Raw genomic sequence first — 20,832 nt, 5'->3', positions numbered from 1 at the left:
AGTTCAAATCCTGATGAAAAGTGCAAGGGTTGGAGAAGGGCTGAAAGGGAGAAAAACAAATGCACACGCAACAGTGAAAAGAAGTGAAAAGTAAGAAGAAAAGACTGGTAGACGTCACTCTCTCCAGTCACTCTCTCTGACTCCTCCTCTCGGCCGGCCCGGGGCGGTTCGCCTCGGTCACCACCGCGGAGGAAGCCAGACCCGCCTCCCTCGGAGGACGCCCCTGGCCAGCCTCGGCTGAGGCCCGGCACGCGCCCGCCCGAGCCGCGAAGGCGGCGGGACTACAGCTCCCAGAGTGCCGCGCGCGGGCGCGCCTGCGCAGTGCAGCGGGAGGCGGCGGTCTGTTCTCCGCTGAGGAGGAGCGGGGCTGAGGAGGGAGGCAGCGGGTGAGAGTTCAGAGTTCAGCAGCAGCAGCCCGAGCCCATGATTCCCATATGCCCTGTAGTTTCTTTCACCTATGGTGAGTATAATGTGCCCCTCCGGGGTCCCCGCCCGGCCCCTTCCCCGGCCCGGGGCGGCGGGGAGGCGCGGGGGTTGGGGCAGGCTCCGGGGAGGAGGCGGCGGCCGCCGCCACCGGGGCGTGCGAGTGAGTGAGGGAGTGCGAGGCGGGAGGGGGAGGCGGCGCGGCCGCGGCCCGACGAGGGCGGCTTTTCACGGTGCCTCTCTCTCTCTCTATCCTTTCCCTCCCTCGGCGACTCTGCCCCTCGGCGCCTCTTCTCCCGCCATGGGACCCGACTCTCCTTGCCCGTCGCAGTGCCCAGCCGGCTGGGGGAAGATGCCAAAATGGCGACCGGCAACTACTTTGGATTCACCCACAGCGGGGCGGCGGCGGCGGCGGCTGCGGCCCAATATAGGTAACGGCTCCACGCTCTTTCCCTCCTCTCCCCCTGCCCGCCCCTCCGCCGGGATCCCGCCGACGCGACGGCCCCGCGCCCGCCCCCACTCCCTCACCCCCAGAGTCCCGGCCCGTGGCAGGCCGGGCCCGCGGCCTCTCACGGCCCGGGGCGGGAGCGAGGAGAAGGCGAGGCTGGGGGCCGCGGAGGGCCGCCCGGGCCTTCGGCGGCCCCGCAGCTAAAATGGCCTCCCGCGGCTTCGGAGCCGCGCCGCCGCCCCCGCCCGGCGGGCTGAGGGGAGGGAGCGGAGGCCGAGGCCCCTGCGGTCCCTCCGCCCCCGCGGGTCGGTCCCCGCCTCCGATCCCCCTCCCACTGGGGGATGGAGAGAGTGGGCGAGGGCTTCTCTGAGGGAGTCGGGGGTCGCCCCGGCCCGCGCGCTGCCTTTCCTCGCCCGGTGTTCGGGCCGCGGAGCCCGAACGTGTCGTTTTCTCGGTGCCTTCTCCTGCGTCCCGTAATCTCACCTGGCCCTCCACCCGAGCCCCGCAAAACCAACTGCGGATGTCATCGCATTCATTTGGTTGATTTAGTTTTCCCTGCGAGGAGCGAGGTAAACACACCAACCACCTGTGAATTGTGTAGCTGGTAGACTGGAAAAGATGCGCGAAGTTTCTAGTGCTGACAAATGAGTCCACTGCCTTGTTGCAGCTATTGCGATTACGCTCCAGGTGGGCCAGTAATTCCCCTGGGCGGGTCTTTTTCCTCCGGAGAAATGAAAAGGGCTAGTGAGGTACAGTTAGTGAAATGCCCCATATGAAATCGCTACCTTAAGGAAGCTCTAATTTCTGAAGTGTCTGTATTACGTTATATATCTTCTCAAAAGAAAGAAAAAAACTAGATTTTGTTACTTTTGAGTCATTCTGAGAGGCTCTAGATTCAGGCTGTAAGCATACAGGGCTCCTAAGTGATCAACTTTTTATATAGAGAGAGATTATATTGGATATCTGTGTAGTAAGTAATTTAAAACCCAGATAGTTTTCTCACGTGATTCACTTCAGGAGGCGGGTGCTCTAATGGAAAGGACATCACTGGGAACCAGAAGACCTGAGTTTCAGTCTATTTTGCTCCTGATTTTATGACAGTGGGAGTATCTCTTAATTGAGCTGTCATTTTCCTCATCTGTAAAATAAGGCTGTCTTTTGTGGTTAAAACTTGTAATTCTGAAACACAGTTGCCATATTTCATGGAATAATAAAATGCTATGTCTTGCAAGCGCTTCTCTGGTGGCTAGGCAGTAAAGAATCCGCCTGCCAATACTGGAGATTTGGTTTGACCCCTGGGTAGGGAAGATCCCTTGGAGAAGGAAATGGCAACCCACTCCAGTATTATTGTTGGGAAATCCCAAGGAGAGAGGAGCCTGGCAGGCTCCAGTCCATGGGGTTGTAAATGAGGCAGACAGGAGTAGCAACTAAATACCACCATGTATTGTAAAGAGAAGGGTGTCTTTATTTTATGTATCACTTAAAAAAAAAAACCACTACCGATGAAAATCACTTAATGCTTAAGACACCGTTGATTTTTAAGAGATGTATAAATATTTTATTGATGAAATTGATATTTTACTAATTGTTGAATGCCTTGAACGCATGTGGCATCTTTTACAAGTCCTTTCACCTAGACGCTTATTTCCAGAAAAAGCACTGAGATGACAGATTATTGGGGCATAAACGTTAAAAAACTTTGCTTACAAGTTGTGATAATTAAACAACTAGCGAAGTTTCAGATACTTTAAACAGCTGATAATATTCGTGGAGAGAAAAATCAAGCCATTTTTCTTTCTTTGAGAAATAGGAGATAACTAATGAGCATCTGTGTCATAAATCTACTGATACCAAGTACTATGTGCTCTAGACCAGACTGTATTTAACCACTTAAATTTTAATTGTTTTAACACTGCTTTTCTGTTAATACTGTTTGCAGAGTGATGATAGATTTGTTGAATTATTTATGAACTGTTTACTGAAAACTAGTTCTTTGTGGCAGTTTTGAAGTATTTTTTCTAATGCAAACCTATAGCTAGAAATGAGGGGAGGAAATGCCAATTTAAAGGTACTTAATCACTTTTTGATGAAAATATTTGCATATACGTATTTTTTCCCAGTATAGGAAGCTATTACAGAATTTCTGTATCTAGTTTTTTTTTTTTTTTTTACTTTGAATCTTAATAGTTTTAGTAAACTGTAATGTCAATCCAAAATATTAAACTGATTGTTATATATTTATGTGTATCTAATGCCGGACACCCGGGTTCCACCCCTGGGTCCGGAAGATCTCCTGGAGAAGGAAATGGCAACCCACTCCATTATTCTTGCTTGGAGAATACCATGGATGGAGGAGCCTGGCAGGCTACAGTCCACGGGGTTGCAAAGAGTCTGACAGGCCTGAGCGACTAACACTTTAATGAGAAAAAACTAATCTTTTGACATTATTTATGCATATATTGGCAAAACTAATTTTTAAGATACTTTATCCTTGTACTTAACATAGTACATGGAATTCTTTGTTTTTAATGGAGAGAAATCAGATTCAATAATGCTAATACTTGTTCAAGGAGGATCAACAAATAATAGTAAAAGCATATGCAAAAAATGCAGTGATGATGTTCATCTTTCTTCCTGAGTAGAAATCATTAAAATACAACTTTCAGACATGGAACACCACGGATTATTTTTCAAAAAAATTTTTTTTTAATTTAAGGGATGTAAACTCAAGGAAATCTTAAACATTTAGCTGTTGGATTACATGAATAATTGGCTTCACCTGTGGAAGAGTACAGATATCTGAAAGTGACTATATCTTAAGTCTAGGTTTAATTGTGGTTGTTAGTTTTCTTGGTTACAGCTATGTAAGGTATTTGATTAAATTTATTTTAAGCTTTCTTTTTGCTTGTTAATATTTGAAATTTATAATGGTATACTAAACAGCAGAGTTCTTTAAGAGATGTTATAAGAATCTAAGTCCTGCTACTAATAATTTTTAGATAAACCAAGTTTTTCTTTTGTATAACGCATATTAGATATTTTGTGATAAGCATTTACTCAATCCTTGTGCTACATGTTCCATCAACTACTGAATATTTTTCTTCCTGCTTTCTGTATTTCCTTTTTTTTTTCTTTTTGTATTTCTTCTAACGCTACTAAATAAACCTGTTGTGCCATTTGGCCGCTATTGCAAATGTAATCTTTTCATTTTCTTACCATTCATGTGCTTTTTTCCCCCTTGGAAATTACAAAATCAGAAAAAAATTAAGTATTAATTATTGTGTTTATATGTATATGTTTCTGGTAGAATGTTTATTTGGAGTGTGCAGGACAAAGCAGATTTCAGGCATGGTGAAAAAAATAGGAATGGCTTCATGGCAGAAAGAGAACTTGGATAGGTACCTACTTCAGTACAGTACTCTTTTTTGTTTGAGAAGATACACTTTAAAACTTTTAGACATAATTTTATAATAAATTTTGGAGAAAACAATTTTAACAGTTGTAAGGACTTACCATAGCAAAAAATGTGAGAAAGATAATTCTCAGTGGAAAAAACTTGCTAGAAATTAATGTTTCATAGGATCAAATCCGTTTTTCTCTCTCTTACTGGGAGTTATACAGAAGTTCTTCAGTTTTTTAAGGAATTTTGTGGTGTAAACAAATACACTATATGTAATACAAACTAAAGTAATCCCATTATAGTTTACTATTAATAGGACATAATCTTTTCTTTGAGAGTTTTAAACAGCCGGTTTCTCTTATTCCTTGGAAAAGCCATGGATGTTTCAGTTCTTGTCACCTTTCTATCTATTCAAGATACTGTCTATTTCCTTCATAACCTGAACCTTTAGCCTGTGCTTAAACTTTCTTTGTTCTGTCTATAATTCTTATCTGAATGTTATTCTACCTTCAATAAAGTTAGCTATTTAAAATAATCATTTGGCAACATTTTTTACCCTTTTAATATCTAGAATTTATTGAGTTCAAAAACTTGAGTAATGATTGTATAACGATCCAAGGTAATTGCCCCCATATCTTAGAATAATAATAATCTTGAATAATAAATGTTTGAGTGGATTTTGACTGTTGTCTGAATATTAGCTTAAACATCTGCTAGTCATCTCATCTAGTGATTCTTGAGTTGTCTTTAGGACATCTTTTCCTAAAGGATGAGTATCTCTTCACATCACTAAGGTAACTTGAATAGGCTGATTAGCCAGTGAATTTTCTTTTTTTTTTTCCTTCTCTTTTTTCCTTTTTATTGGAATGTAGAGTTAAGAATATTGTATCTAGGAGGAAAGAATGAAAGTAACACTGGTAAAGTAGAAAGAAGTAATCACTAACAGATTGTGAAAAAACCAGATGAACAGGTTTTTGAAACCAATCTTAGTGATGGAAATTTACTGGCTCTACTGAAAAAAAATTTACTGCAGCTGCTAATTCTATTAGCTCTTCCATTGTTGAATTAGAAATCTTAGGGTTCATATTGCGTGAATGAATTTGAAATAATGAACATCTTCTTTCCAAAAGGATCAGTGCTATTACAGGGATGTGTCCTGTATGTGTTATTAATAGCCTTAAGGGCAGTGTGAGCCAAAATAGCACTCTATAGAATGCTTAAAGTGTATTCTTGACTGTGTTTTTGCTTTTGTAACCTGCTTCACAGTATACTATAATGAAAAGGGGATGAGCTAGTCCCACTTTGGATTTGAATTTCTCTTTAGGCACTTGTCCAAGTCCCTTAATTTTTCTACGACTTGGTTTCTTCAGCTAACTTGCTTTGAAGTGAAGATTAAATATAAAACTTCCTAGCCTAGTGCCTGATTTTCAATAGGTACTTTACCCATGTTAGTTTTCAGCAGAGATTTGCATAATAATATTAAAAGGGTTCTAAAAACTATCGTTAGTTGATATCTATCCTACATTTAATATGTGGAGTTTCATCATCTCAATGAAGAAGGAAATGACAACCCACTCCAGTGTTCTTGCCTGTAGAATCCCAGGGACAGAGGAGCCTGGTAGGCTGCTGTCTGTGGGGTCACACAGAGTTGGACATGACTGAAGCAACTTAGCAGCAGCAGCAGGATCTCAAATGTTAAAAGTAGGTACTTGAGTATCAGTTGGTGGCCTCAGTTTCAGTGTCAGTTTAATAGAGACCTCCAAATTTTTAATTACTTGCAAGTAACATGATTATAGTTAACAGACAAATATGAGAAATAATAAGAATTCAGATTTCCAGCATCTAAGATCAGGGAAATATTGGAAAAGAAGACATAACATGAAGATGGGCTGTGTTCATGGAGTGAAAAAAAATTAATACCATCAAGTTAATCAGTTTTCTCCTGAGTAGTCCATATATTTATTGTAATTCCAATAAAAACCACAGCAGACTTTTTGGGGTAACTTGATAAATTCTTATGTTGACAGTGAAGAGAGTATTTGTCCAAAAGTAGTCAAGACAGTCTTGTCATGATATCTTGCATATTAGCAGGGACCCAAAGACGTTATTAAACAATCAGGATAATCAGAAAACAGTCTTTTGTCAAATGTAGTAATTGACAAAGTATGTTAGAATTACTAGAAAGAGATTAAAGGAGATTAAAGGTGGGGAGTGTGCCTACGGTACTTATCCATACATTGTCCTTGGCATCACTCTATCATAATTGGGGTCATTGTTCTAAAAACAACATTGCTTAGTGTTTTGGGAAAGCTGTGTACAGTGCAGCTCTTAATTCACCCTTACACAGGGCAAATTAATGAAATAAAGAGCATCTGACTTTTTGTTTTTTTTAATATTAGTCTTCTCATATAATAAATATATTAAAATACATTTATAGAGAGTAACTTGCAGTATGCATACCTACTCTCAAGGAGTTTACTCTGCTGGAAGATGAGAGTAGGGGCAGGTATACCTACAGGTAACTGCCATGGTAATGATCGTACTGATTTTTAATAAAATACTTAAATGGGGAATTGAAGCATTTCAACTATGGGGTTTGAGGTAGTCTACATGGTATTTAATTCTGAAAATCAAGGCAGGGTCATTTTAGACAAAGAAAATGTGTTGGCCAAGGCAAGAAGAAATTAAATTCTTTTTTGGTTTGTGTAGGTTTTTTTGGACACACCATGTGGCATGTAGGGATCTTAGTTCCCCAGGGATTGAACATGTGCCCTCAGCCATGAAAGCACAGAGTCCTAACCACTGGACTGCCAGGAAATTCTATGAATTAAATTCTTAATATGGTTCGTAGTTGGTAGATTCTGAAGTCCTGGCTCCCTCTACTATTTTCCATGTGACATTGGGCAAACAGTCCTTTGGTACTTGAGTTTCTTCATCTATAAATTAGAGATAATACTAATAATTATCTCATAGGGTTGAAATTTTTTGAAAAATTCTCCCTTGAAGTGTGATATATATGAAAAGAGCACATATAAGAGCATAGCTTGATGAAATGTCAGAAGCTGGACACCACTGTATGACCAGCACCCAGACCAAGAAACAACATTATCAGCATCCCAGGAGGCCTCTACATTCTCCATTGTGGTGTGAGAATTCAATGAGATAACATTTGTAAGGTGCTCAGAATATTCAGTAGGCATTTGGAAATAGAGCTCAGAATTGGGATAAGGGTCAAAGTGTAAATGTGAATATTAGCCATATGGTGGTGAATCCACTGTTGTAGCTGTGAGTATGGATGAACCAGAGGAACTACTTGTCATGCATCAAACATTTAAACATTTAGTAAACTTTTCTTGAATGAGTGGAAGAAAAATAGTCACAGTTACGAACTTGGGGAACTTTGGTGTTGAAAGTAGAGCCAGAGAAAGAAACAAATACTGGGTCAGGGTGGTGGTGAACAGAGAACTGGGAGAAGTAGTGTTCTTAAAAACCAAAAGAAGATAGAGTAGTCAGCAATATTAAGGCTTTAGAGAGGCTAAGTAAAGAATTGACAGTTATCAAAATCATTGCTTTAATTTTCATGGGCGGCCATTATAGAAAAATTAGAATCTGACTTTTTTTGGAGCTACAGAAAGACAAGCTTAAAATTTTGCATAAAATAGGTTTTGCATTCTATCTTAGTATTCGAATAAATTTTTTTAAAAAGTTTGTTGAAGTATGGTTGATTTACAATGCTGTATTTCTGCTGTACTGCAGAGTGGCTTAGTTATACTCATATAAACATTCTTTTTTATGGTCTTTTCCTTTATAGTTTATCCCAGGATATTGAATATAGGTCCCTCTGCTGTACAGTAGGACTTTATTGTTTATCCACAAATAAATTCTTGAGGGTCCTAGAGGTCAAATGGGCTTAAAATATTGGGAGGCACTGTGTTTAAAGATAAAAGAAGTGAAAATAAAATTTTGAATTATTTTACTTCTTGGAAAAGATAATATATTGTATAATTGCATTATACTGGTATAGTAGTCTGCATTAAATGGGCAGAGAACTTGAAATTTGAAGAATGATACTTTATGATAGAAAAAACAATGAACCTTTAAAAAATAAATATAAATGAGGGCAAAGAGTGATGTGGTTTATGAAGATGACTTTATTGCTTCTCTCACTCCCCTAAGTCCTACCCATCCTAAACCATTTTTTACTATAAGCAGACATAGTCACTATAAATTTAATCAAAATACTCTTATGCTTAAAATCCTTCATTTGCTAACCTTTACTTTCAGAATATCTGGTTATCCTAGCTTCACATTTAGAGGATTGGGGATCTTATTGTATTGACTTACAGTTCATTATTCACATGACATCCAAAAAAATTCTGAAAACAATACTAGTTTAAAAAAAAAAGGAAAAACTGACATGAAGAGTAGGTTGTTGCTCGTTGTTCAGTTGCTCAGTTGTATCCAACTCTTTGCCACCCAGCAAAGACTGCAGCACACCAGGCCTCCCTGACCTTCACCATCTCCCGGAGCTTGCTCAGACTCATGTCCATTGAGTCAGTGACGCCATCCAACCATTTTGTCCTCTCTCGTCCCCTTCTGCTCCTGCCTTCAGTCTTGCCCAGCATTAGGGTCTTTTCTAATGAGGAGCTCTTCGCATCAGGTGGCCAAAGTATTGGAGCTTCAGTGTCAGTCCTTCTAATGAGTATTCAAGATTGATTTCCTTTAGAATTGACTTGTTTTATCTCCTTGCAGTCCAAGGGACTCTCAAGAGTCTTCTCCAACACCACAGTTCAAAAGCATCAGTTCTTCGGCACTCAGCCTTCTTTATTGTCCAACTCTTTACATCCATACGTGACAACTGGAAAAGCCATAGCTTTGACTAGACCAACCTTTGTTGGCAAAGTAATGTCTCTGCTTTTTAATTTGCTGTTGGTCATAGCTTTTCTTCAAAGGAGCAAGTGTCTTTTAATTCTTTTAATTTCATGGCTGCGGTCACCATCTGCAGTGATTTTGGAGTCCAAGAAAATAAAGTCTGTCACTGTTTGCATTGTTTCCCCATCTGTTTGCCATGAAAGGATGGGACTGGATGCCATGAACTTAAATTTTTGAGTGTTGAATTTTAAGCCATCTTTTTCCACTCTCCTCTTTCACCTTCATCAAGACACTTTTAGTTCCACTTCACTTTCTGCCATAAGGGTGGTGTCATCTGCATCCCTGAGGTTATTGATATTTCTTCCAGCAGTCTTGATTCCAGCTTGTGCTTCATCCAGCCCAGCATTTCTCATGATGTACTCTGCATGTAAGTTAAATAAGCAGGGTGACAATAAACAGCCTTGACATACTCCTTTCCCAATTTTGAACCAGTCCGTTGTTCCATGTCTGTTCTATTGCTTCTTGACCTGCAGACCGGTTTCTCAAGAGGCAGGTGAGGTGGTCTGATACTCCCATCTCTCTCAAGAATTTTCTACAATTTGTTGTGATCCACACAGTCAAAGGCTTTAGCATAGTCAGTGAAGCAGAAGTAGATGTTTTTCTGGGATTCTCTTTTCCTATGATCCAACAGATGTTGGCAGTTTGATTTCTTGTTCCTCTGCCTTTTCTAAATCCGCTTGCACATCTGGAAGTTCTCGGTTCACGTACTGTTGAAGCTGACCTTGGAGAGTTTTTAGCATTACCTTGCTAGCATGTGAAATGAATGTAATTGTTCAGTAGTTTGAACATTCTTTGACTTTATGGTAGGCGGCATGTAATTTTTTAGTTTCACCTCTGTGAGTATCCATACCTTTCTCGGAAGAAATGTTAATATATTGGAGATATAATGAAAGATGTATTTTTCTTGGGTATAGGAAGTTATAGAGCACTTTGGTTTAATTTATGGTATCCACCAGCTTTAATTATACCCAATAGCTTATTTCTTTTTTTTTTTCCTTAGCTTGTTTCTTTTTTGAGTAATTCTGTTTACAAATACTTACAAGGATTAACATTGCATGACTTTCTCTTTTAGATGTCTTCCAAAGAAAACAGTTTGCTTATTTTCAAAATGGAATAAAATTTATTTTATCTCAATTACCATATGGATCCACTGGATCTTTTTTTATAAGTCTAAGATTTAGAGTATGGAATCTTAGTGATCTTGTTTTTCTGTTTCTTGAAACATTTTGCTGTTTCGTGATCCTAAAGATTATTTCCTCTTTACTCATCACTTATTTCCAGCTATGCTTTAAAAAAAAAAAAAAAGTAATGCAATAGCAAAATGGTTTTAGAAGCACCTCAAAGGATGGTACAGTAGTGAAATAAGTGGAAGATACTGCATTGCCCAACATTTTGCATCTTTCAAGATGGTATGAAAGAAGAGAGAGACACTACGTTTAATTGTTGGCTTTTAGTTTTCCTTCAACACAGTTGAGAAGTCAGAATTATTCATTCTCTGTTCATACTGTCAAAAGATAAGAAAGTTAACACAAAATATTTGACAGTTATTACATAAATAAGATGAATGCAAAAACAAAATGACACTACCCAAGACAAATGATAATGGTGAAATTGATTGCATGAGCAAAATCTCAGCATAAAGGTCTTTACATACCATATCCTAGATCAGGGAATCCCCATCCCCCAGGCCACGGACTATTAGGAATCAGCCATACAGGAGGTAAGTGGCATGCCAGTGAGGGAAGTGTCCATCTGTGTTTAAGAGGCTCCCATCACTCCCTTTAAACCTGAGCTCCACCTGCTGTCAGACCTGGAGAAGTATTATACTCAAAGCTCCTCCTGTAAGAATCTAATGCCTGATGATCTGAGGAGGGGCTGAGGTGATGCTAGTGCTGGGGAGGCACTGCAAATACAGATGATTATTAGCAGAGAGATTTGACTGCACAGAGACCACAGTCAGTTGCTGGACTGCACAGAGGCCACAATCAGTTGCGTGCAGACTACTGCCAGAACCCTGTCAGTGAGTGGCAATTATATGTGTGCATGCTAAGTCACTTGAGTTGTGTCCGACACTTTGTGACCCTGTGGACTGTAGCCATGGGATTCCCCAGGCAAGAATACTAGAGGGTTGTGTTTCCTCCTCCAGGGGATCTTCCCAATCCAGGGATCAAACCTGCGTCTCTTGCATCTCCTGCATTGGCAGGCAAGTTCTTTACCACTCGTGCCACCTGGGAAGCCCAGGTGGCAATTGTATAATTTATTCATTATGTATTACAATGTAATAATAATAGAAATAAATGCACAATAAATGTAATGCACTTGAATCATCCCAAAACCATCCCCTCCCCCCATCTGTGGAAAAATTGTCTTCCATGAAACTGGTCCCTGGTGCCAAAAAAGTTGCGGACCACTGTCTGAGATGAATTTTTTCACACTGAAGAATCAGTAAACGAACAGTTTATTTCTAAGGATAAGGAAAAGAAAGTACTCTCATATAGTTAATAGGAAGGACTTCATTATGTAATATTCTGTGACAATATTCGGAACATCCCATTTTGCTCGAAGTATATGTGGCAGAAATCTTTCTTGTTTTGTGATGTTTGTGAACTAAAATTTACTCGATATGGTGCATTAGTGGACAGATCCTCAAGGCAGATACGTATTCAAAGGTAGTTGGAAGGAAATAGATGGTGTAGAAATTAAAAGATTCATTAGATCACTCCAAAAGAAAAATTTAGTAATGTTTTGCAATTAGGAATCAAATATGGTCATCATCATCTCTCTCTCTCTCCAGCAAAATATGAGCCATAAAACATTTCAAAACTTTTTGAAGCATTGTATGTTGACAATTCAAATGTAGGAAGAAGAACTGGAAGTAATGAAGAGTTGGAATTCATTAGAGAAATAATTAAAATGGCGAACTAGCATTTACAGATGGACATGTTTCATGTTCTGCATTAAAGTTGATGAGCAGCATTGTTCAGAAAACATGGTCCATTTTGTCTATATGTGGAGTAAGAATTTGAATTTGCTATAATTTATATTGCAAATTTTCTTATAGTTTTTCCTTATCCCTTATTCATATGTAAATGGCCAAATAACCTCAAAAATGCTGAAAAGGAGAGAATGAGGTTCAGTGGATCCAAATGACATTTCTCCTGGTGGTAGCTCAGCTGGTAAAGAATCCACTTGCAATGCAGGAGAGACCCTGGTTAATCCTGGGTCAGGGAGATTAAAGAATCCACCTGCAATATGAGAGACCTGGGTTTGATCCCTGGGTTGGAAAGATCCCCCGGAGGAGGGCATGGCAACCCATTTCTATATTCTTGTCTGAAGAATTCCCAAGGGCAGAGGAACCAGCGATCTACAGTTGATGGGGTTGCTAAGAGTCAGACATGACTGAGCGACTAAGCACAGAACAGTACAACAGTGAGAGTTAAAAGATCTCAAGAAGACTGTTAACAGTTCATGTGCTGTTTAACCATCCCTCTCCCTTGTAGGCTACAAATCTAATGAGTTGGTAGAAATGGTAAGATTGCTTATTTTATTTGTTCTGGTTTTTAAGAAGAAAATACAGCCTGAATTTACTCAGTATTCAGTTCAGTCGCTCAGTCATGTCTGACTCTCTGCGACCCCATGGACTGCAGCACACCAGGCTTCCCTGTCCATCACCAACTCCCAGCGCTTACTCAAACTCATGTCCATAGAGTTGGTGATGCCATCCAACCATCTCATCCTCTGTTGTCCCCTTCTCCCACCTTCAGTCTTTCCCAGCATCAGGGTCTTTTCCAAGGAGTCAGTTCTTCACATCACGTGACCAAAGTATTGCAGTTTCAGCTTCAACATCAGTCCTTCCAGTGAATATTCAGGACTGATTTCCTTTAGGATGGGCTGGCTGGATCTCCTTGGAGTCCAAGGGACTCTCAAGAGTCTTCTCCAACACCACAGTTCAAAAGCATCAATTCTTTGGCACTCAACTTTCTTTATAGTCCAACTCTCACATCCATATGTGACTCCTGGAAAAACCATAGCTTTGACTAGACTGACCTTTGTTGGCAAAGTAATTAATGTCTCTGCTTTTTAATATGCTGTCTAGGTTGGTCATAGCTTTTCTTCCAAGGAGCAAGGGTCTTTTAATTTCATGGCTGCAGTCACCATCTGCAGTGATTTTGAAGCTCAAGAAAATAAAGTCTGTCACTGTTTCCATTGTTTCCCCATCAATTTGCCATGAAGGGATAGGACCGGATGCCATGATCTTAGTTTTCTGAATGTTGAGTGTTTTTTTTTTGTTGTTTGTTTGTTTTAATATTTATTATTTATTTATTTGGCTGTACCGGGTCTTCATTGCAGCATGTGGGATTTAGTTCCCTGAACAGGGATCAAACCTGGGTTCCCTGCATTGGGAGTGTGGAGTCTTAGCCACTGGACCACCAGGGAAGTCCCTGAATGTTGAGTTTTAAGCCAACATATTCACTCTCCTCCTTCAGTTTCATTAAGAGACTCTTTAGTTCGCTTTCTGCCATAAGCGTGGTGTCATCTGTGTATCTGAGGTTTATTGATAATTTCTTCCGGCAATCTTGATTCCAGCTTGTGCTTCATCCAGCCCAGCATTTCTTATGATGTACTCTGCATGTAAGTTAAATAAGCAGGGTGACAGTATACAGCCATGACGTACTCCTTTCCCAATTTGGAACCAGTTTGTTTGTTCCATGTCCAGTCCTAACTGTTTCTTGACCTGCATACAGATTTCTCAGGAAACAGATCAGGTGGTCTGGTATTGCCATGTCTTTAAGAATTTTCCAGTTTGTTGTGATCCACACAGTCAAAGCTTTCGCGTAGTCAATAAACCAGAGGTAGATGTTTTTCTGGAACTCTTGCTTTTTTTGATGATCCAGCGGATGTTTGCAATTTGATCTCTGGTTCTTCTGCCTTTTCTTTTTTTTTTATTTTTTTTATTTTTCAGTGGGTTTTGTCATACATTGACATGAATCAGCCATAGAGTTACACGTATTCCCCATCCCGGTCCTCTGCCTTTTCTAAATGCAGCTTGAACATTTGGAAGTTCATGGTTCATGTACTGTTGAAGCCTGGCTTGGGGAATTTTGAGCATTACCTTTCTAGCATGTGAGATGAGTGCAGTTTTGCAGTAGTTTGAGCATTCTTTGGCATTGCCTTTCTTTGGGATTGGAATGAAAACTGACCTTTTCCAGTGCTGTGGCCACTGTTGAGTTTGCCAAATTTGCTGGCATATTGAGTGCAGCACTTTCACAGCATCATCTTTTAGGATTTGAAATAGCTCAACTGGATTTCCATCACCTCCATTAGCTTTGTTCATAGTGATGCTTCCTAAGGCTTACTTGACTTCGAACTCCAAAATGTCTGGCTCTAAGTGAGTGATCATGCCATTGTGGTTATCTGGGTCATGAAGATCTTTTTTGTATAGTTCTGTGTATTCTTGCCACAGAATATATTCTCCAGTCTTCTTAATATCTTCTACTTCTGTTAGGTCCATAACATTTCTGTCCTTTATTGTGCCCATCTTTGCATGAAATTTCCCTTGGTACCTCCAGTTTTCTTGAAGAGATCTCTAGTCTTTCCATTCTGTTGTTTTCCTCTATTTCTTTGCATTGATCACCGAGGAAGGCTTTCTTATGTCTCCTTGCTATTCTTTGGAACTCTGCATTCAAAGATACATATCTTTCCTTTTCTCCTTTGCGTTTAGCTTCTCTTCTTTTCTCAGCTATTTGTAAGGCTTCCTCAGACAACCGTTTTGCCTTTTTACATTTCTTTTTCTTGCGGATGGTCTTGATCCCTGCCTCCTGTACAATGTCCCGAACCTCTGTCCATAGTTCTTCAGGCACTCTGCCTATCAGATCTAATCCCTTGAATCTATTTTTCCCTTCCACTGTATAATCGTAAGGGATTTAATTTAGGTCAAGCCTGAATGGTCTAGTAGGGAACAACTTCCTCCAATTTAAGTCTGAATTCAGCAACAGGGAGTTCATGATCTGAGCCACAGTCAGCTCCTGCTCTTGTTTTTGCTGACTGTATAGAGCTTCTCCATCTTTGGCTGCAAAGAATATAATCAGTCTGATTTCTGTATTGACCATCTGGTGTTGTCCACATGTAGAGTCTTCTCTTGTGTTGTTAGAAGAGGGTGTTTGCTGAGACCGGTGTGTTCTCTTGGCAACTCTGTTAGTCTTTGACCTGCTTCGTTTTGTACTCCAAGGCCAAATTTGCCTGTTACTGCAGGTATCTATTGACTTCCTAATTTTGCATTTCAGTCCCCTATAATGAACAGGACATCTTTTTTGGGTGTGTGTTCTAGAAGGTCTTATAGGTCTTCATAGAACCATTCAACTTCAGCTTCTTCAGCATTACTGGTCGGGGCAATAGACTTGCATTACTGTGATATTGAATGGTTTGCCTTGGGAACGAACAGAGATCATTCTGTCATTTTTGAGATTGCAGCCAAGTACTGCTTTTTGGACTCTTCTGTTGACTATGATGGCTGCTTCATTTCTTCTAAGGGATTCTTGCCCACAGTGGTAGATATAATGGTCATCTGAGTTAAACTCACGTATTCCACGTATTCCAGCGTGAGTTAAATTCAGCTGATTCCTAAGATGTTCACTCTTGCCATATCCTGTTTGACCACTTCCAATTTGCATTGCTTCATGGACCTAACATTCCAGCTTCCTATGCAATATTGCTCTTTACAGCATCCGACTTGACTTCCATGGGATATTTAATCCAGATATTTAACCATCCTTCTCCCTTGTAGTCTACAAATCTAATGAGTTGGTAGAAATTGTAGGATTGGTTATTTTATTTATTCTGGTTTTTAAGAAGAAAATAGAGCCTGAATGTAAGTTTCTTCCAAAATTCTACAATGATGCAGTTATTGTTTTAATAGCATTGTACAGGTAATCGAGCATGACATAGCAAGTTTAAGGAATACCTAAAGGTAGTATGTCTTTTTTCGTCATTCTCAACATTATTAAATATTAAATATTTTTCCCCTCATTGCCTTTCAAGGTCAGAAATTAAACATTCCACATCTGTCCTATGGTGATTCCTCTAGAAATTTCACATTTTTGACTTAATCTGAAGTTAATCATTACCTTTACCTGTTTAGGAAGATACCTTTACATTACCTTCCTAAACAGAACAAGGACTTAAAATGCTCAACTTATAAGTTGGTTAACTTTGATCAGTTGCCTCTTCATTTTGTGCTTTCATTGTTTTTAGAATTTCTAAACCCTGTGACAGTGGTTGGACAAAACTATCTTATATAGCCAGTGATTATTTAAATTTGCCTTCAGATTTACCTTTTTTTTTTTTTTTTTTAAACTTAACGTTCATTCATCCTGAGATCATTTTCTTTCTTCCTAAAGTAAATCTTTGAGAATGTCTTTTAATACAGGTTTACTAAGAACAGATTTTTTTGTTTTGTTTTGTTTTGTTTAATCTCAAATATCTTCATTTCTCCCTTCTCATTCTTGAGAAGTCATCACTTAGTCTCTAGGGAATTTTTTTCCTCAGCCTAGTTGTGCTTCTCGCTCTTTGGTGTTTATGGTTTCATTCAGATGGATTTTGGTGAGAGTTCCTTATTTAATCTTATTTTGGATTAGTTGGGACTCGTGGACATGAGGATTGTTATATCAGACATTTTGTTTAGATGTTTCCTCTCTCCCATTCTTTTTCTTCATTTGTTGCTCCAGTGAGTTGCAAGTTACCATTTTTTATTCTTTCCTCCTGGTCTTTCAGCCTCTTTGATATCTTTCATCTCTTTGTGTGCATTCTGGGTAGGTTTATAGATTTTTTTTTTTTTTTTTTTGGCCAGCTATGTGTAATCCGTTATGCCTTTCTAAGATTCTAATTTTTATGTACTGTATTTAATTTCTGAAAATTGTTTCCATTTATCTGGTGTTTTTGATTGACCTCTTGGTCTTCCTTTTGACCATCTCTTTGCTGCTGCTGCTGCTAAGTCGCTTCAGTCGTGTTCAACTCTGTGCATCCTCATAGACGGCAGCCCACCAGGCTCCCCCGTCCCTGGGATTCTCCAGGCAAGAACACTGGAGTGAGTTGCCATTTCCTTCTCCAATGCATGAAAGTGAAAAGTGACAGTGAAGTCACTCAGTTGTGTCTGACTCTTAGCGACCCCATGGACTGCAGCCTACCAGTCTGCTCCGTCCATGGGATTTTCCAGGCAAAAGTACTGGAGTGGGTTGCCATTGCCTTCTCCAGACTCTCTCTTTAGTGTGTTTATTTTCTGTTTTGCATCCAATAATTCTAATAATTGTAGTTTTCTCAGTTTTTTAATAATTTTGCAAGCTCTTGCTCATAGTATCTTATTTTCTTATGAGTTTCATGTTTGATTGAGATCTCTTTCTTGCAGGATTGTAGCATTAGAGAGAAATCTGGATTCTGTGGCACCTGGAAGCATTGTCAGCACAGAGATAACTACTTGGTTTGGTGTTTTCCCTGGTCAGATAATGTGAATTCCAGAGCCCAATCTAGGAGAGTGCTCACTTGTTAAGTATTATCAAAGAAGAGCCTTCTCTCCTTTACCTAGAGCCAAGACTCAGACAAGAAAGTTTCCATACAGTTCTCCCTTAAAGGGGAAAGTGGGCTTTTTCCTAATTCACTTTCTGTTACTTTCTTTTGGGGGTTCCAAAGTCTGAGCCTTTACTTCCCAATGCCTTTGATGTCTCTCTTAACACAGAAATTGGTATGTATAGCAGTTAACCAGGAGGAGATTTGGAGCCCTAGATATGACTATTATAGGTTTAGGCAACAGACCTCTGGCCACTCATGCACTGCTCGTTTTAATGGAAAACAAATACTGTTTCTCCATCATAAGATAGAAGGAAGCATTTTGCTTAAAGAGGTAATAAGAGCAGGAAAATGAAGGGTGAATACCATCACAGATCTTAAGTTAATGTTCTGTATCATAAAATGGTGATTCTCAAACTTTATGGTTCTGGAGCCCTTCTAACTTGTAATTATTAAAACCAAAAAAAACCACTTTTGTTTATGTGGATTACACTAATATTTACTGTATTAGGAATTTCTAAAATATTTATAAAATTGTTTTAAAATAATAGTAAAGCCACTGCATGCTAACCAAGAATATCTTTATGAAAAGTAACTATATTCCAACCACGAAAAAAGTAGTGAGATGAGAAGCATTGTTTTTCATTTTTACAAATCTTTTTAGTATCTCTGTGGATATAGAGATAAGATGGTTGATTCATTAAGATGGTTGGATTCTCATATCTGCTTTTGCATTTGGTCTGTTGCAATAAGTTGTTTGGATTAAAATATATGAAGGCAATTTGTAATTGAAAAAGGAGAACCAACCTTATGGACCCTCTGTAATAATCTTAGGGATCCTTAGCTGTCCTTGGATCACATTTTGAGAACCGCTGTATAGAAATTAACTGAGATGTAGGAATATTTTCCCTGTTACTAGATGCCATGTATGTGGACAAGCCATTTGTACACATAACTTGTTGTGATTTCAGTAGTGGCTGTAAATTTAGTAGTGTAATATAAAGCCAGTTCATATTAATGGAATTTGAAAGATGGGCCCAGAGTCGGGTATAGATTCAGGTTGAGGCCAGTAATGCAGATGTAGAGTTGTATTGGAATAACTAGAAGGGAGTATTTAGAGTTAGGGCTGGTTTGTTAGTCATTAAAGTTGCCTGTCTGAGAATTCTGTTCTAATATCTTATGCTTCCCTTTTCCCAGAGTAATGCATTAACTAATTAAAAATAGAAGGACTTAATGATAACAAGTCCCTTATTTTCCTTCTCCCTGCCTCCCAATTCTACTTCCCAGGGACCCTCACCTTTAATATATCTTGGTTTTATTTCTAACCTCCATATCACTAAATAGTATGCTGTGTTTTTATATCTTAATTTATCAACTATGCATTATATTTTAACTTCTTAAAATCATGGTTAGGAGTTCGTATATACACTCTCATGCTTCTCATATTTCTCCCCAAATTCAGTAATTCGGCTGTCTGTCTTCAACAATACTGTCAGTTCTGTTGTAGTTCCATCACAAGCTGATAGTATCTTGGTACTGTTTAGAATCTTTAAATTCTTCTGCTTTACTTTCCCTCTTTCTCCACTCCGTCCCTCTACTCAGCTATAGTTTTCCTTGTGATAGCATTTACATTGCGTTCTGTAATAGTTGACCTTCCGTGATTTAGGTTGATTCTAAAACTTGAAAGCAAAAACCATTTCATTTTTATAACTGTAAATAGTATTTACTGTGGTGTCAAGTACTGATCTATGATTAGAATTCCTAGAATTCCCATTTTATAACCCTGTATCACTTAATAATCTTTCTAGGCTCAAGTTCAAATGGGTTTTCCTTTTTTTTACACTCTACTAGTTGCTCAGCTGTGATCATTATTTTTCTTGACCAGTTTCATATTTCCTGAAGTCTTTCATTATCCTGTTTTTCACCCAAATCTTCTTGGTGCCTGAGATTTCACCAGTCTCCTGGTCTGCTGTCTATTGTCCAGTCATCTGTTTTCCTGAACATCTTTCTCCTAAAGGCTTCTGTCCTTCCTCTGATTGCAGTCTCATAAACTTTGCCTTTCTGGGCCTTTGTATTACTGCTGACCTGGGCTTTTATCACTCTCCTAGTTTGAATCCACTGTTTGTGGAATTGCATGTTATTTTTCTTGTTTTATTTTTTGCTTAAGTACGTTTTCATGTAGCTTCCTAAGAAAAGGCATATAGGAGGTAAACTTCAGACCTTAAATGTCAGAATCTATATTCTGTGTTAATAGTTTAGCTGGATGCAGAATTCCACATTAATAACCATTTTCCCTTGAATTTTCAAGATATTACCATGTTGTCTTCCAACCACTAGTGTTAAAATTTAGTTATATGTAGGTAACCTGTTTTGTTTGTGTCAGGAGAGTTAAAGGATTTTTTTCTCTTTGTCTTGAGGTGTTATGAAATGCTAAATGTCAGTGTTGTTCTTTCTTTCTGTTCTGCACTCTGTAGACCTCTGAATTTGAAAATATTCCTCCCTTCAAGAGTGGGGAAATTTTATTTCTTAACTTCTTCTCTCTGCTTTTTTTCTTTTCTCTAGAATTCCTTCTTGTTAGAATTTTAGACCTGCTATATTTATCCTTCCTCTTTAATCATTTTCTTTATCTTGTTCATGTCCTTCATTTTTATCTTCTAACTGGTGTAAAGTTCTTATTTTATAGATACAAATTGGAAATTTTGAAAATTCTTACTGTTGCTTTGAGTTATCCATTTCCCATGGAATCATTCTTATTTCTTTTTCAGTTTATAGTAATATCTGGTCATTTTGACTGGCTATTTATTTTGATAAGACTTCTGACTGGCTTTACTTTCAGCTTTGTTGTTGTTCAATTGCTAAGACATGTCTGATTCTTTGTGACCCAATGGGCTGCAGCACACCAGGCCTCCCTGTCCTTCACTATGTCCAGGAGCTTACTCAAACGCATGTCCATTGAGTTGATGATGCCATCCAACCATCTCATCCTCTGTCACCCGCTTCTCCTCCTGCCCTCAATCTTCCCCAGCATCAGGATCTTTTCCAATGAGTTGGCCAAATCAGGTGGGCAAAG

At 39.2% G+C, this 20,832-nt stretch overlaps 1 protein-coding gene across 3 annotated transcripts in view; it reads left to right on the top strand.

Annotated features, from left to right (window-relative positions):
- The first annotated feature begins 329 nt into the window (after positions 1 to 329).
- Positions 330 to 20,832, top strand: part of ZFR (zinc finger RNA binding protein) — an 81,110-nt gene continuing 60,607 nt past the window's right edge. For all 3 annotated transcript variants that reach the window (XR_010658980.1, XM_065905177.1, XM_065905176.1), the window contains exons 1-2: positions 330 to 460; positions 755 to 854. Coding sequence is in view for 2 of the 3 variants with exons in the window: in XM_065905177.1 (XP_065761249.1) it covers positions 424 to 460; positions 755 to 854 (137 nt within the window). In the remaining variant the exon portion in view is untranslated. The remainder of the gene's footprint in view (positions 461 to 754; positions 855 to 20,832) is intronic.

This window comes from Muntiacus reevesi, chromosome 14 (genome assembly GCF_963930625.1).
Source record: "Muntiacus reevesi chromosome 14, mMunRee1.1, whole genome shotgun sequence".
Taxonomy (NCBI): domain Eukaryota; kingdom Metazoa; phylum Chordata; class Mammalia; order Artiodactyla; family Cervidae; genus Muntiacus; species Muntiacus reevesi.
The sequence above is the reverse complement of the archived record's forward strand: the minus strand, read 5'-3'. Positions and strand labels throughout refer to the sequence as shown.